This window comes from Danio aesculapii, chromosome 24 (assembly GCF_903798145.1).
Source record: "Danio aesculapii chromosome 24, fDanAes4.1, whole genome shotgun sequence".
Lineage (NCBI taxonomy): Eukaryota > Metazoa > Chordata > Actinopteri > Cypriniformes > Danionidae > Danio > Danio aesculapii.
Genome location: NC_079458.1, coordinates 34,419,521 through 34,432,754, shown reverse-complemented (window position 1 = coordinate 34,432,754; position 13,234 = coordinate 34,419,521). Strand labels below are relative to the sequence as shown.

The following is a 13,234-nucleotide window of genomic DNA, read 5'->3' as shown; positions in this document are numbered from 1 at the left end:
ATGGCAACATGGCATCTCTTAACAGGGTGTCCGTGGATCCTTAAAAGTCCTAAAAATTCTATTGTATAAAGATAAGGCCTTAATTAGTCTTAAAATGTCTTAAATCTGCATTTTAAAGGTCTTAAATGCAGTCAAACTGACCCCATAAAGAAGATTTTGTTTCTGTTTTCTCTGTCTATTTCTCGCCCTGAATGAAATATGTGGAACCCAATAAAGGAAACACTTGTGGGGATTTCACTTACACAATCAAGTTTTGTGGGGATTTCACTCGATTATAGATTATTTTTATCGATATGTTTATTATATTCTTATCAACAATTTACAGAATCTTTTCAATATACATGTAAACATTATTTTCTAACCACCCTCCATCCCAGTCCTACCCTTATGGCTGGTTTAAACTTCTGTGTCGAGTGACCGGCGTAACCCGCGGCGCATGCCCTGCGTGTTGCCATGCATTTATATTTCTGCGTGCTGTTTGTGGTGCTCTGCAATGACACTTCTGAAACACTAGCTGGCAGTGAGGTTGTTATGTTCCTCTATGTTGAATTTCTTTGCGGGTTTTTTGTTTTTTCTGAATGGTTGCCTTATGTACAAGTAGCTAAAACTCACTCATTCAAAGGCGGGAACCGGCGGACGTGCAACAACTTAATCATAGGGTAAACACAAAACATAATTTTCCATCTGGAGCTCTTTCACGGGACTCCACACTTGTGGAGATCCCGCCCACACTTGTCAGCACTACCAAGCCGACCAATCACAGAGCTTGTGCTACGAGTCATTGTTAAAGCAAAGAATTGTCACTATCCCATTAGCATTTTTAATCAATGTAATGTACAAATTATTCTTGTATTCAATAAATGTGCCCCAAATCTTTTCAAACATTGATGACTTTTACTGCGTCAACCCGTACATTAGTAAATAAAGAACTAGAGATGATTCGATCGACTGACCAGGGACAAGAATCGGACGATTTTTTTGCATGACCAGCCTGACTAGATCCCAATTATTGTTATTATTATGAATTATTATTATTATTATTATTATTATTATTATTATTATTATTATTTATTTATTTATTTATTTATTTATTTATTTATTTTTTATCATTATTATTATTATTATCATTATTATTGACTAGATCCCAATTATTGTTATTATTATGATTTATTATTATTATTATTAATATTATTATTATTATTATTTATTTATTTATTTATTTATTTTTATCATTATTATTATTATTATCATTATTATTATTGTTATTAATATCATCATCATTATTATTATTATTAATATTATTATTATTATTATTATCATTATTAATATTATTATTATCATCATCATTATTATTGTTATTATTATTATTATTATTATTATTATTATTATTATTATTATTGGTCAGCTCAAAAAACATTTTAAATTTTTTTACTCTTTCTTTGTAGAATAAAGAGTGTTAATGATGGTAATTAATTAGTTGTGTGTCTTTTTTGGAAATTCGATACTATACAAAAAATATACTATACCATGGGTCTTAAATTTTATTCTGTGTGGTATTTAAAAGGTCTTAAAAGTCTTAAATATAACTCTTAGACACCTGCAGATCCCCTGCTTAAGAAATTTGATCATTTGTGTGTGTTTTTAAATGATCAATACTGACTGTGACTGCTGAGAGATCTGATTTCCTACACTTCAAAAAGAGTGTACAATCTGTCTTTACTGTATGTCTATAGAGTTTTGAGGAGGAAGACAATAGTACATGATTATACTTTTAATGAATCAGTTGCTGTGTAAATAGTTTGTAGTTTAACTTCTGTCATCTGCTGTGTTGAGAAAATAATGTTACAGTTGTACAGAGAAAGACCGAACCTGAATCCTTCTCAATCTCTGGCTGAAAATGGATGTAATTTCTCAGCGCTGCTGTAAATATCAGACGACGTTCTCATTTAATGTGGATTTGCATTGGCTGAAAATATAGGCATAGAAAGAGATAAATCTTCTGAACGTCACCCTCACATCCTCTCAGCTCTATTAATCTCACTTTCACCTCTCTGATTTAGCACTTAGACGCGTTTGGGCTCTGAAAATCCACATCGAAAGTCTTAGTGCTCATGGGGAGAATCTAATAGTGTGTTTGGGTAAATGTAGAAGGTTGTGTTTGGCTTAAGAGGAATGGCTGTGATGCATTAAGAGTAGATAAGTTAATATTTAAGTAGTGTTTGACAAATGCAGGTGTTTTCATTACGTGCAAAAATAGTGTGTAAATAATAAATAAAATAAATATTGTAAATTAAATTCATGCTTCAAAGGGATCGTTCACCCAAAAATGAAAATTCTGTCATCGTTTATTCACTGTTTTCTTGTTTATTATCATTTTTTCTAGAATTTTGGTCACTAAAAGGACTGTATAGGCTGTAGAAATCATTTTTAAAAAGCTTAGTCTGCTCCAAAAAACAGGTTATTTTGGTCATTTAGATTTTTGTATCACTGTTGTATTAGATTGTGTGCCTACTGTGAAACCCCATTAGTCCATTCCTGCTCCACATGCTGTACAATAAACATCACATATCTTCATCTTAACTAAAGACACTTTTGCTTCTCTCACGGACATGCAGATTCCTCTTACTGAAACTGTCCGCTATCTGTGAACAGAATATAGGTCAGGATGTCTCATTTGGGAATTTGCAAAAGCCCCAAACCCTGTACCTGAGATGCTCTCTGTGTGGGATCTTTAATCTTGTGTATCTGTTTTTTTTATTATTGTCTGGTCTGTAGAAACCCAGGGGACGACAGCAAGATGCTGGTGTGTGACATGTGTGATAAAGGGTATCATACCTTCTGCCTGCAGCCCGTCATGGACACAATACCCACCAATGGCTGGAGGTGCAAGGTAAGCCCGTGTTAGTATACTGACTACCAAACAGCATTGTGACAGTGATGCTGGCCTGCTGTGTATAAAGAGACTCTGTGCTTTCATTTTCACTTTGAGCCTGGAACACCCAACACACACGTCTCTTTTTTTTCTGGTGTGTTTATAGACTGGAATTTAAGAGTGCACTGGTTTTTATGTCTCTAGCATACTGTATATTCGCTCTGGAATGAGAATGGAGCCTTATTTAATCGCCACGATGAATGTATTACCTTCAAAACACTTTAGTTTAATTAGTCCTAATGTGCATGCTGTGCATAGATGGTTTTGATGCATGTCTTGTGTAGCCTCACTTATGGTGTTGGCTGACTTGGAAGGGGTGTGTGTGTGAGTGAGTTGAGGCATAGATGTGTTAGTTTTCTCCATTTGGGAATTTTTAAATCCATAAGCCAAAGCAGTTAGGTCTCAGTTCAGTCAAAATTAATCAAACTTGGATTTAAAATGTAAATTAAGTCATTGTACTGTAACTGAATATTCAGATTCTATGCAGACCTCTTGACTACAAGTCATTGTAATATATTTGTTTTCATTTATTTATTATGTATTATATTTCTAAAGGAGCTGTTGACATGGAATTGAACCAGATTTAGGTAAAAACCCAAACAATATAAACATAAAAATAAAACAAAACAAAAAAATCTGAAAAATTAGTTTCAAGAGTTCCCACTTAGATATGCTTGGCATTAAAGAAGGTTTGGCATGCTGTCCCGGGAGAGAACCCTGAGCTCGGAGATATTTGAGCCCAGGGCTCCCGCCCGGTCAATAAGCAAATCAGGAGATCCGAGATCAGGTAGGTCTCGAGAGCTCCCCCTTTGGAAAAGGGAGGAAAAGGAGGAGATAGGGTGGACGGGGGGATTCTTCCAAACGATGATAGAGTAGTAGGAGGAAAATTATCTATTTATAGTAAACTAGGATCACTCTGATTGGATTATTACTGATTACAGATGAGCAGCCAGTCGTGCTCAATCATATCACATGCTCCTCTCAAAATTAGTTTATGAAACTTCACTATGTGTAATAACAATGAAATGACACAAGGAGAATATACTAACTACTGAAACATATGTAATACTTTATATAAGGCTTTTTTTGGTGGTGGCAGCTTAAAGACGCCTCTCATGTAGAATGAATTCACGAGTTGCTCAGGTGTGAGTTTTTCACGTTACATTTTCAACCGAATGTAAAAATCTTAAAGGTTTTGTGGATCTCGTCTATCAAAGCTGATCTTTATTTTGCGTTTTCTATTGGATTCAAGTCAGGTGATTGGCTGGGCCATTTTTCAGCTTTATTTTCTTTCTCTGAAATCATTTGAGAGATTCCTTGTCTGTGTTTTGGATCATTGTCTTGCTAAAAATGTCCACTTTGGTTTCATCTTCATCATCCAGCTAATGTAGATGTTGGACTGAAGCAGCTAATATTCATTTACAATGACCATGGGTCTCAAACTCAATTCCTGGAGGCCCACAGCCAACCACAATCACACACAGCTGATTCAACTCAAACAAATCAAGGTGTTCGAGACTCTTTTGAACAACTCGATTATTTGGATCAGCTATGTTTGATTAGGGTTGGAGCAAAACTGTGCAGAGCTGCGGCCCTCCAGGAATTGAGTTTGAGACCCATGACATTGACGAAGGGCAGAGAGTTGCTAAAGAACTACAGAGAGATTTGAGCTGCTGTCTGGGAATTCACTGCCTTTCTACACCTCCCTTTCTTCATGTGTTCAATACTTTTTGCCTGTCATTTCTTTTTATTACACATAGCTTAATTTGTCAACCAATTAGTTTTGTTTTCTTTGCATATATGGATTTCTTCAGTTGTTTTGTGCATACATATGTAAACTTCACTGTATAAATGAATGTCATAATATTGTTTTGGCTGTTTGATTAAATTTAAAAGCAGACAGCATGAATAAGATATTTTCGATTTAAGACAATCTACAGATGCAGCAGATCCCGAAAGTTACAGACAACAAATAATTTGTCAAATATTAGCATTCTAAGGCATAATCGATTGAATAGTCGTCAAATTAGACACCTTGACATAGTTATTGAACATAGAGTTTGTCCTTTCAGAAGCAAGACCTAATTTGTGCATTGTAACTTTCATTCAAAAGTTCAGATGAGTGCACTTCTCAAATCTTGAGAGCGAGTTCTCTGCATCTCGAGGCTCGTGGTTTAAATAACAACAGCCTAAATTAGTTGAAACACTGAATGTGATGTACAGCGTACAATTGTGGTCCCAAATGATAATTAACTGGACATAGAGTACTCAGACTGAGTTTACAAACCCTTACTCTGTTTTGCTTCAAGTTTGTGTTGATGGTGTGTGTTCAGTTCTCACTACTGTGTTTTACATTAGGATGTGTAAACAGAGTATAATTTCCACTTGGTTACACATTGCTTTCACATGAAAGTGTCCCTAACTTTAGTGCTCACTGATTGAACATTGCTCGTGTGGACATACATTTAAATATGCACAAAGCCATTCCAAAGAGTAATAAATAGCATGGGGGGAATAAATGATACATTAAAATCCAAAACCAAAAAAAAGTCATTTTTATAGGTGTATTGAACCATAGAGGTTATACAAAACAGTTCAATATTATATTAAGTATCATGGCATCCCTACTGTGTATCTGTTTAAATAAATAAGCTGAACCAAATCCTGCACAGATCCCTGTCAGACTGCTTCTGTCGCTTCGTGGAGGCGTTCAAGAAGCCCCACCTGTCATTTAGGACTCAGAACAGGAGTCTGTCCATCATCAGAGAGGCTTGGATTTCCTGCAAAGGGTCTGTGGGTGGTTATTAGAGTTGATACATGTCCCTCTTCAGCAGGCTGAAATGCTGCTCTTGATGAGCTTGAAGTGCCTTTTATTTATGTATTTTTTTAAATTGACATGGAATTTTCTGGTGCTTTTGCTCCTATTGAGCACTGAAGCAGTCTGATGAACAAGATTTTGAGGATTTGTAGAGCCGTAATTATGCTGGAGCTCAATCTAAATTGATTTTAGGAGAGCCTTTTTTGAATGCTTGCAGTTGACAGTTTGTTGTTAGGTTCAAGTGTTATTGTTTGGATGCACGGTGTTGCTATAACTAAACCTTTTAAGTATTTTTTGAATATCTGTTTTAATATTTGAACAAGTTTTACACAATTTAGAAGCATATACAGTTGAAGTCAGAATTATTAGCCCCCTGTTTATTTTTTTTCCCCAGTTTCTGTTTAACGGAGAGATTTTTTCAGCACATTTCTAAACATAATAGTTTTAATAACTCATCTCTAATAACTGATTTATTTTATCTTTGCCATGATGACAGTAAATAATATTTGACTAGATATTTTTCAACACACTTCTATACAGCTTAAAATGACATTTAAAGGCTTAACTAGGTTAATTAGGTTAACTAGGCAGGTTAGGGTAATTAGGCAAGTTATTGTATAACGATGGTTTATTCTGTAGACTATCAAAAAAAAGAGGCTAATAATTTTGTCCCTAAAATGTTTTTTTTTTTTTTTATTAAAAACTGCTTTTATTCTAGCTGAAATAAAACAAATAAGACTTTCTCCAGAAGAAAAAATATTATCAGACATACTGTGAAAATTTCCTCGCTCTGTAAAACATCATTTGTGAAATATAAAAAAATAATAATAATAAATCAAAGGGGGCTAATAATTTTGACTTTAACTGTGTGTTCAATTGCTGTCATTTGGCAGTATTGGTTTCTTTACAGTTTATTTAAACATCAAGTAGTCTGAAAATAGGGATTTTCAAAGTGATTCAGATGAAGTCAAGATGAGGTAAAACTGGTAACGGTCAAATACAAAGTGAAAAATAAAGTGAGATGGACTTTCATTTATATATTGAAACACAAATGCAGTGTCACATGGTCATTTACTCATGCTACTGTTCATTAATTGGGGGTCGGTGAGATTTTATTGATTGGTTGGTTTGTTTATTGATTGAGTGGCAGTTTGATCGATTGGTTATTTGGTTGGTTAATTGATTGGCTGTTTGTTTGATTGGTTGGTTGATTGATTGATGTATTGATTGAAGGATTGCTTGATTGGCTGTATGAATGGTTGATTGATTGGCTGGCTATTTGGTTGATTGATTGATTGATTGATTGATTGATTGATTGAAAAGCTGATTGATTGGCTCTTTGTTTGAATGGTTGGTTGGTTGATTGAGTGATTTATAGTTTTAATGGCTAATTGATTAATTGATTGGTTATTTTGGTTGATTGGGTAAATGATTGGCTTTGTTGTTTGATTGATTGATTTATTGGCTGTTTGTTTAAATGGTTAGTTGGTTGGTTGGTTGATTGATTTGTTTTTTGGTTGGTTAGTTGATTGATTGGCTGTTTGTTTGAATGGTTATTTGGTTAATTAGTTGATTGATTTGCTGTTTGAAATGTTGATTGATTTGATTATTTGGTTGGTTGATTGATAGATTGGCTATTTGCTTAAATGGCTGGCTGGTTGGTTGGTTGGTTGATCGCTTGCTTGCTTGCTTGATTGATTGATTGATTGATTGATTGGTTATTTGATTGATTTGTTTTTCTTTTTGTTTAAATTGCTGGTTAGTTGATTGATTGATTGATTGATTGGTTATTTGGTTTGTTGGTTGATTGGTTGATTGGTTGGCTGTTTGTTTGAATGGTTGGTTGGTTGGTTGATTGATTGATTGGTTATTTGGTTGGTTGGTTGGTTGATTGATTGATTTATTAGCTGTTTTTAAATGGCTGATTAGTTGATTGATTGGTTGGTTGGTTGATTCTCTGTTTGTTTGAATGGTTGGTTGATTGATTGATTGAATGGTTCTTTGGTTGGTTGATTGATTGATTTGATTGATTGATGGTTATTTGGTTGTTTGGTTGATTGATTGATTGCCTGTTTGTTTGAATGGTTGGTTGGTTGTTGGTTGGTTCGTTGATTGATTGGTTATTTGTTTGGTTGGTTGCTGGTTGATTGTTAGATTGATTGATTAATTGGCTGATTGATTGATTGATTGATTGATTGATTGATTGATTGATTGATTGATTGATTGATTGATTGATTGATTGATTGATTGATTGATTGATTGATTGATTGATTGATTGATTGATTGATTGATTGATGGATTGACATTTACAGTGTTGCTGTTCTTTTGAACTTCACATTAAAGAACTTTAGAAAATTAAAAATAAATATTCTCAAATAAATGTTTTTATAAATATAATGAGAATAAAATTGGGCCTGCTAATGGATTTACTAAAATAAAATATATAAAAAGTCAAAAAACTTTTTGGAAACACGTGATGCTTTCCCAGGTCTATTTTGATTGCATCAAAAATATTAGGTTGGGATGATATTGGCTTAAATGTTGTAATATGCACGATGAAAGTAATGTTTAATGTTTTTTTTTATGTCATAATTGCATGATCATTCATTACATGTTATTGAAGTGAATTGAACGTTGCATTTTGCAGAACTGCCGGACATGTGCTCAGTGTGGCATGAAGCCTAACGGCCAGTGGTCATCTAATGGTGTAATGTGTGAAGGATGTCAACAACAGCATGAATCAGCGCTTCTCTGCCTCATCTGTGGGCAGAGTCAGGACTCTGGCAGCCCTGCGGACAAACACACATGCTGCACATGCAAAAGGTAGGAAATTACAGCCCTTCAGCTATTACAATGAAACACTTTCGCATATTAGGATGGATATTATTTTATTAAGGAAATTCATCCTTTAGTGCTTGAGTGTTTGGTTTCTAAATGTTGGTTGAATTTCATCGCTTTCCTGCTCTCTGCAGGCAGTATTTCACCACTTAAAAACACATTGTGCTTGACTCAAACCATGTTTTCACTCACAGAACATTTTTACACTGCCACAAGAAATGTTGAAAGTGTTTGAATAATTTTCCCCTTACATCAGACACACAACGGAATTTGAAGCAGACATGTAAACATGAAAATCAATGCAAGATTGACTTTTTTTACATCCATTCTAAGCCACTTCCAAATGTCCTTCCTTAATCAGATACTTATCCAATATCAAGACACCTGACCTATGTTTAAACACATATCCTAATCTCCTTGGACATCCAAGCCACCACTGTGAAAAGATGGTATTATGAAGCAGACAAACTCACAAAATTGAGGCTAAAAGTGAATGTTGGTAAGAGATTGCACAGAGCATAGAAACTTTCTTTGAAACTCTACACTGTCAGTTAAATATAAATGACTGCTTCACTGCTGACCTTACGTTATATTTAAACTACATTATATTTCTCATCAACAAGGTAATACTTTTGCTGTTTTTTCCTGAGTAAACTCATAGCTAGGCCCACACGCAATCTGTATGTGCTGAACTCCGCAAATTTCCGCAGATTTGTTTGTCTTGATCTTGTGTAAATGTGTTAATTTATAGTTATTCAGTTTTTTTTTTTAATTAATTTCAATGATATTATTGATTAATATAAAATATTCATATGATTTATTTACAATACAATTTGTATTGTAATATTTTCTGCCTTTTAGTAGATATATTATTTGAGAGACTTTGTTTGATTACAAATAAAGTGGATTTAATTGGATTTGCATTGTAAACATTACATAAAAGGTATTATTTTTTAATTGAATATATTATAGTTATAATATATTGTTAGTTATGATATTCCCAAAATCATTCCGCATAAATCCGGGGATTTTTAACAAAATTCCCTGCAGAAATATCACAAAATGTCCACAGATTCTGTCTGGCCCTACTCATAGCTTCATTAGTTCACACAGATCTTTTACAGAATGTACAAAGAAATCACCTTTTTTCTCAGATATCCATTTAGTACATTTTTGTGACATAAGAGCTTCCACCTTATAAATTTAACAATATGGCCATGCAAAACCCTAAGAAACAACCATGTTGATAGTGAGATCATTTAAATGAATTAAAAATAACCATTTTGGCAATTGTTTTCAGCAGGCATTATGGATATCAGTCATATCTCAGCATTTGTAACCAGCACCATGTGTTTTCTAATATTAATAATGCAAGTCTTCATACTGACAATAAAGACCATTATTGGTGTGAGGACTCACTAATTGTTGATGAATAGCTGATTACCTTTCTCCAGGCTTCAAAGGCTATGATTAACCAATAGAGCAAATGAAATCAAATTCAAAGGACATTGTAATTGAACCACCAGCTTTTGAGTGTGCCTCAGTGATGTCTTTCTCAAATTCTCACATAATATGAAAGGCTGATAGATTTGATTATCCTGATTTGAGTAGGTGTCAGATATGCAATCATGCATGTTGCATTTTGTTCCATGTAAGTAGTCTTCGAACAATAACCAGATGATCTGTTATCCATTCAATATTGTAAATTGTGACTAACGTAATTAGTTCATCTAATTCTATTAGCTCAGAGGCTATTGTAGTTATGGTATGGTTACATGCAGGTAATTGGTTGTTATTAGTTGTTATTTTGTCTTTTCAAACTTTCAAACTCAATGATTTCTGTCACTTTTGATTCCCTGTTTTTAGATTTAACACAGGATCAGTAACATCACCTGTGGCTCACACAAATTTCCCAAATGCCCTAATCTACCATTGGTTGCAAAAACAGACAGTCTGCTGAACTAGGAAGCAGTGAAGTGTTTTAAAGCATCACTTTAGGAATTCAACCATTGCCTGGCTTATTTATTAAATGGCCGACTTGCATAAATAGGGAATTAAAAGTAAAGTTTATTTTTTTAACTTGCAAATCCAGCATTATTGAACAGCATCAGTGACATTTTTCCATTAGCAATGTAAAAAATGGCAGTAATGCATTTACAATAGGCATATTTCAGACAAGGTTTTGCACTAGGATTAAAACTAAATGCATTTTTTCCTAAAGTGTAGCCACAAGGTTTATGAACAGAAGAATCAATGCATGAGACAAGTTAACTAACAAGTTACTAATCGTAATTTGTAAATCATTGAGATAATTCAAGTAAATCTTTGACCTCTGCTCTCTTCATTAGTTTCAAAAACACAGACTTCTTTACAACACATTTAAAAAAATACCTTATAACGGTATAACAGAAATTTTCCTTTTTTAAATTTTCCCTGAATTTCCTTGAATTTTTCCTTAATTTAATTTTCCAAACCGCAGTAAACCTTGAAACCGGTTATCGTCCCATGTCTAAATAGAAATGAAACTGTTACATAATAAAAATGAAATGGCCAAAAATGACATGATTATATACATTTCTCATGTGAAATTGTACAGGAGTGAAGCCAGTCAGTAGAGTTTAAAGCTAATTATTTTTGCAGTGTTTACATGTCAGTTATGGCATAATTCTTTCAAATAGAAGTAAAATAAAATTAATTACAAGTTAATTGAAAAAAAAAGCACCTAAATAGTTTTGCATTTTGTGATTTTATTTATTTTTTGAGATGACTAAAATACTATTTTTCATTCATATATTTAATTATTGAAGATTTCTTAAAAATAGTTTAAAGTCTTGTCTTATTCTCGTTAACCCAATCTCGTGTCTCGTCTCATGGAGTTAGCGTCTCATCACACTCCTAGTCTTTTCTTTTTAGATCCAAAATTTCACTATATGACCATGGAAACAGTCACTTAACTTTATAATATTGGCTGAATGGTACATCATTTTAAGCATAAGCTCAAAGTAAAAAAAGGGGCTCAAATTGATGGCAAATAACATCTGTATTTAACAAACTTTGCTACTCTAATAACACATTTTTACTTCAGACATAGAGTTTAACTTGTATTAACACTGGAAATTTTTATAATATGAAGAATAGCAATTAGCATCAGCTTACCAAAATGTATAGATTAACAATAAGCGTCCGCTTGCCAAAATAAAATCTAATAATTATTAAATGCATAACAGCATACAGGAGAATTTTTGGGGAGATTGTGTTTCCTCAGTAAGGGAATTGGTGGGATGGTTGTCACAGATGGTTGTGTGTGTTTCTCTATCAGATGGGTTCACGTAGACTGTGTGAGGCAGGAGGGCACTAACCCTGACACCCAGCTTCAGGATGGCTACACCTGCAGAGCATGTAAGCAGGTGGAGGAGGAGACCAGACACAGTCAACCTGTCAGCAGCCAGGAGGCTTCGCTCACTGACCCAGAGCCAGCCGAAGGTGAGATCACAGCTCACAGTGCTCAGTGTGCATCTGATCTGCTTGTTAGCCTTGCAGTTTGCAGTATTAAGGAGTTTTGTAGAGTTTCTGTAGAATAGATGGCATTTATTTTATGGAACTCAAGAGCAAATTCTGTCATAAAGTTCTATTTAAGTTGGGTAACCATGAAAAGTTTTGATTTGGGTTGTGGGACATAGGATACAGATGTAAAAAAACAGGTGAAAGCAGGGTCTTTGTGTAATCCGTCATCCATTGAGAGGTGGTCAGCTGAGGCAGATTGCAGTTTGCTCCTGGCATTAACCTGCCTATCAAATTCATCTGCTGTGACCACTTGTCATCGGATTACAAAGCAAGGGTCTTTCTTGGCCCTATAAGTGTTAAAATAGCACAGATGACAATGCTATGTAGTTGAATGCATTTCGACCAGCTGAAATTGAATGCTGTGTTTAGTGCTGAGATTTCCAGAGTTGTTGATTTAGATCAAAATAGTCCCTAGCTTGGATTATCACATAATAAAATACATGATTTTTATTTTCATTCTCATTTCTTTTCTGTCCTTTTCTTCTTTTTTAATTAAAGGCAGTAAAACTTTTTTTTTCTAGCTTATATTTTGTCCTGAATTACTTTAGTGAGCCTATAATAATTTATATCAAAGACTAAAATACACAAGACATGTTATTCATATAGCTTTGAATGGGGGAAAGTGTATCTGTCAATATGGCGAATTAAGCCCCTCCTTCTAGTTTGATATCTAGATTGATATGACTGATGATGATTCTCTGGTGGAGGAGCAGACGTGAGTTTCTGCAGATTTGGTGTGATTGGAATGCTTAGAAATGAAATGGAGACAGCTGTTGCTTAATTTTATTAGTGATTTATAATAATAAATTTAATCATAAGTTTGGCAAGCAATTTTAGAGAATTTGATGTTTCCCATTCAAACAGGATGCCCGAGCATACTACCAGATAGGCATTCCAAAGATGGCCGCTGAGTGAAATAAATTACCTTAAAGGGACTTTGTTTATATTCAGACTAGTATATATCTGTTGTGTTGATTTCTGAGCAAGTAGAGGAAGAACTCATGTTACAGCACTTTCCTGCAGGAATCATACATTTTCCTTACTGAGGCTACAATTCACACAGGCTCACCTAAATTGGACAA

General features: G+C 34.1%; 1 protein-coding gene across 8 annotated transcripts in view; it reads left to right on the top strand.

Annotated features, from left to right (window-relative positions):
- kmt2ca (lysine (K)-specific methyltransferase 2Ca) overlaps positions 1-13,234 on the top strand; it is a 207,892-nt gene that overhangs the window by 94,439 nt on the left and 100,219 nt on the right. For all 8 annotated transcript variants that reach the window (XM_056450456.1, XM_056450455.1, XM_056450453.1 and 5 more), the window contains exons 10-12: positions 2,776-2,890; positions 8,398-8,573; positions 11,908-12,071. In XM_056450456.1, the coding sequence (XP_056306431.1) occupies positions 2,776-2,890; positions 8,398-8,573; positions 11,908-12,071 (455 nt within the window). The remainder of the gene's footprint in view (positions 1-2,775; positions 2,891-8,397; positions 8,574-11,907; positions 12,072-13,234) is intronic.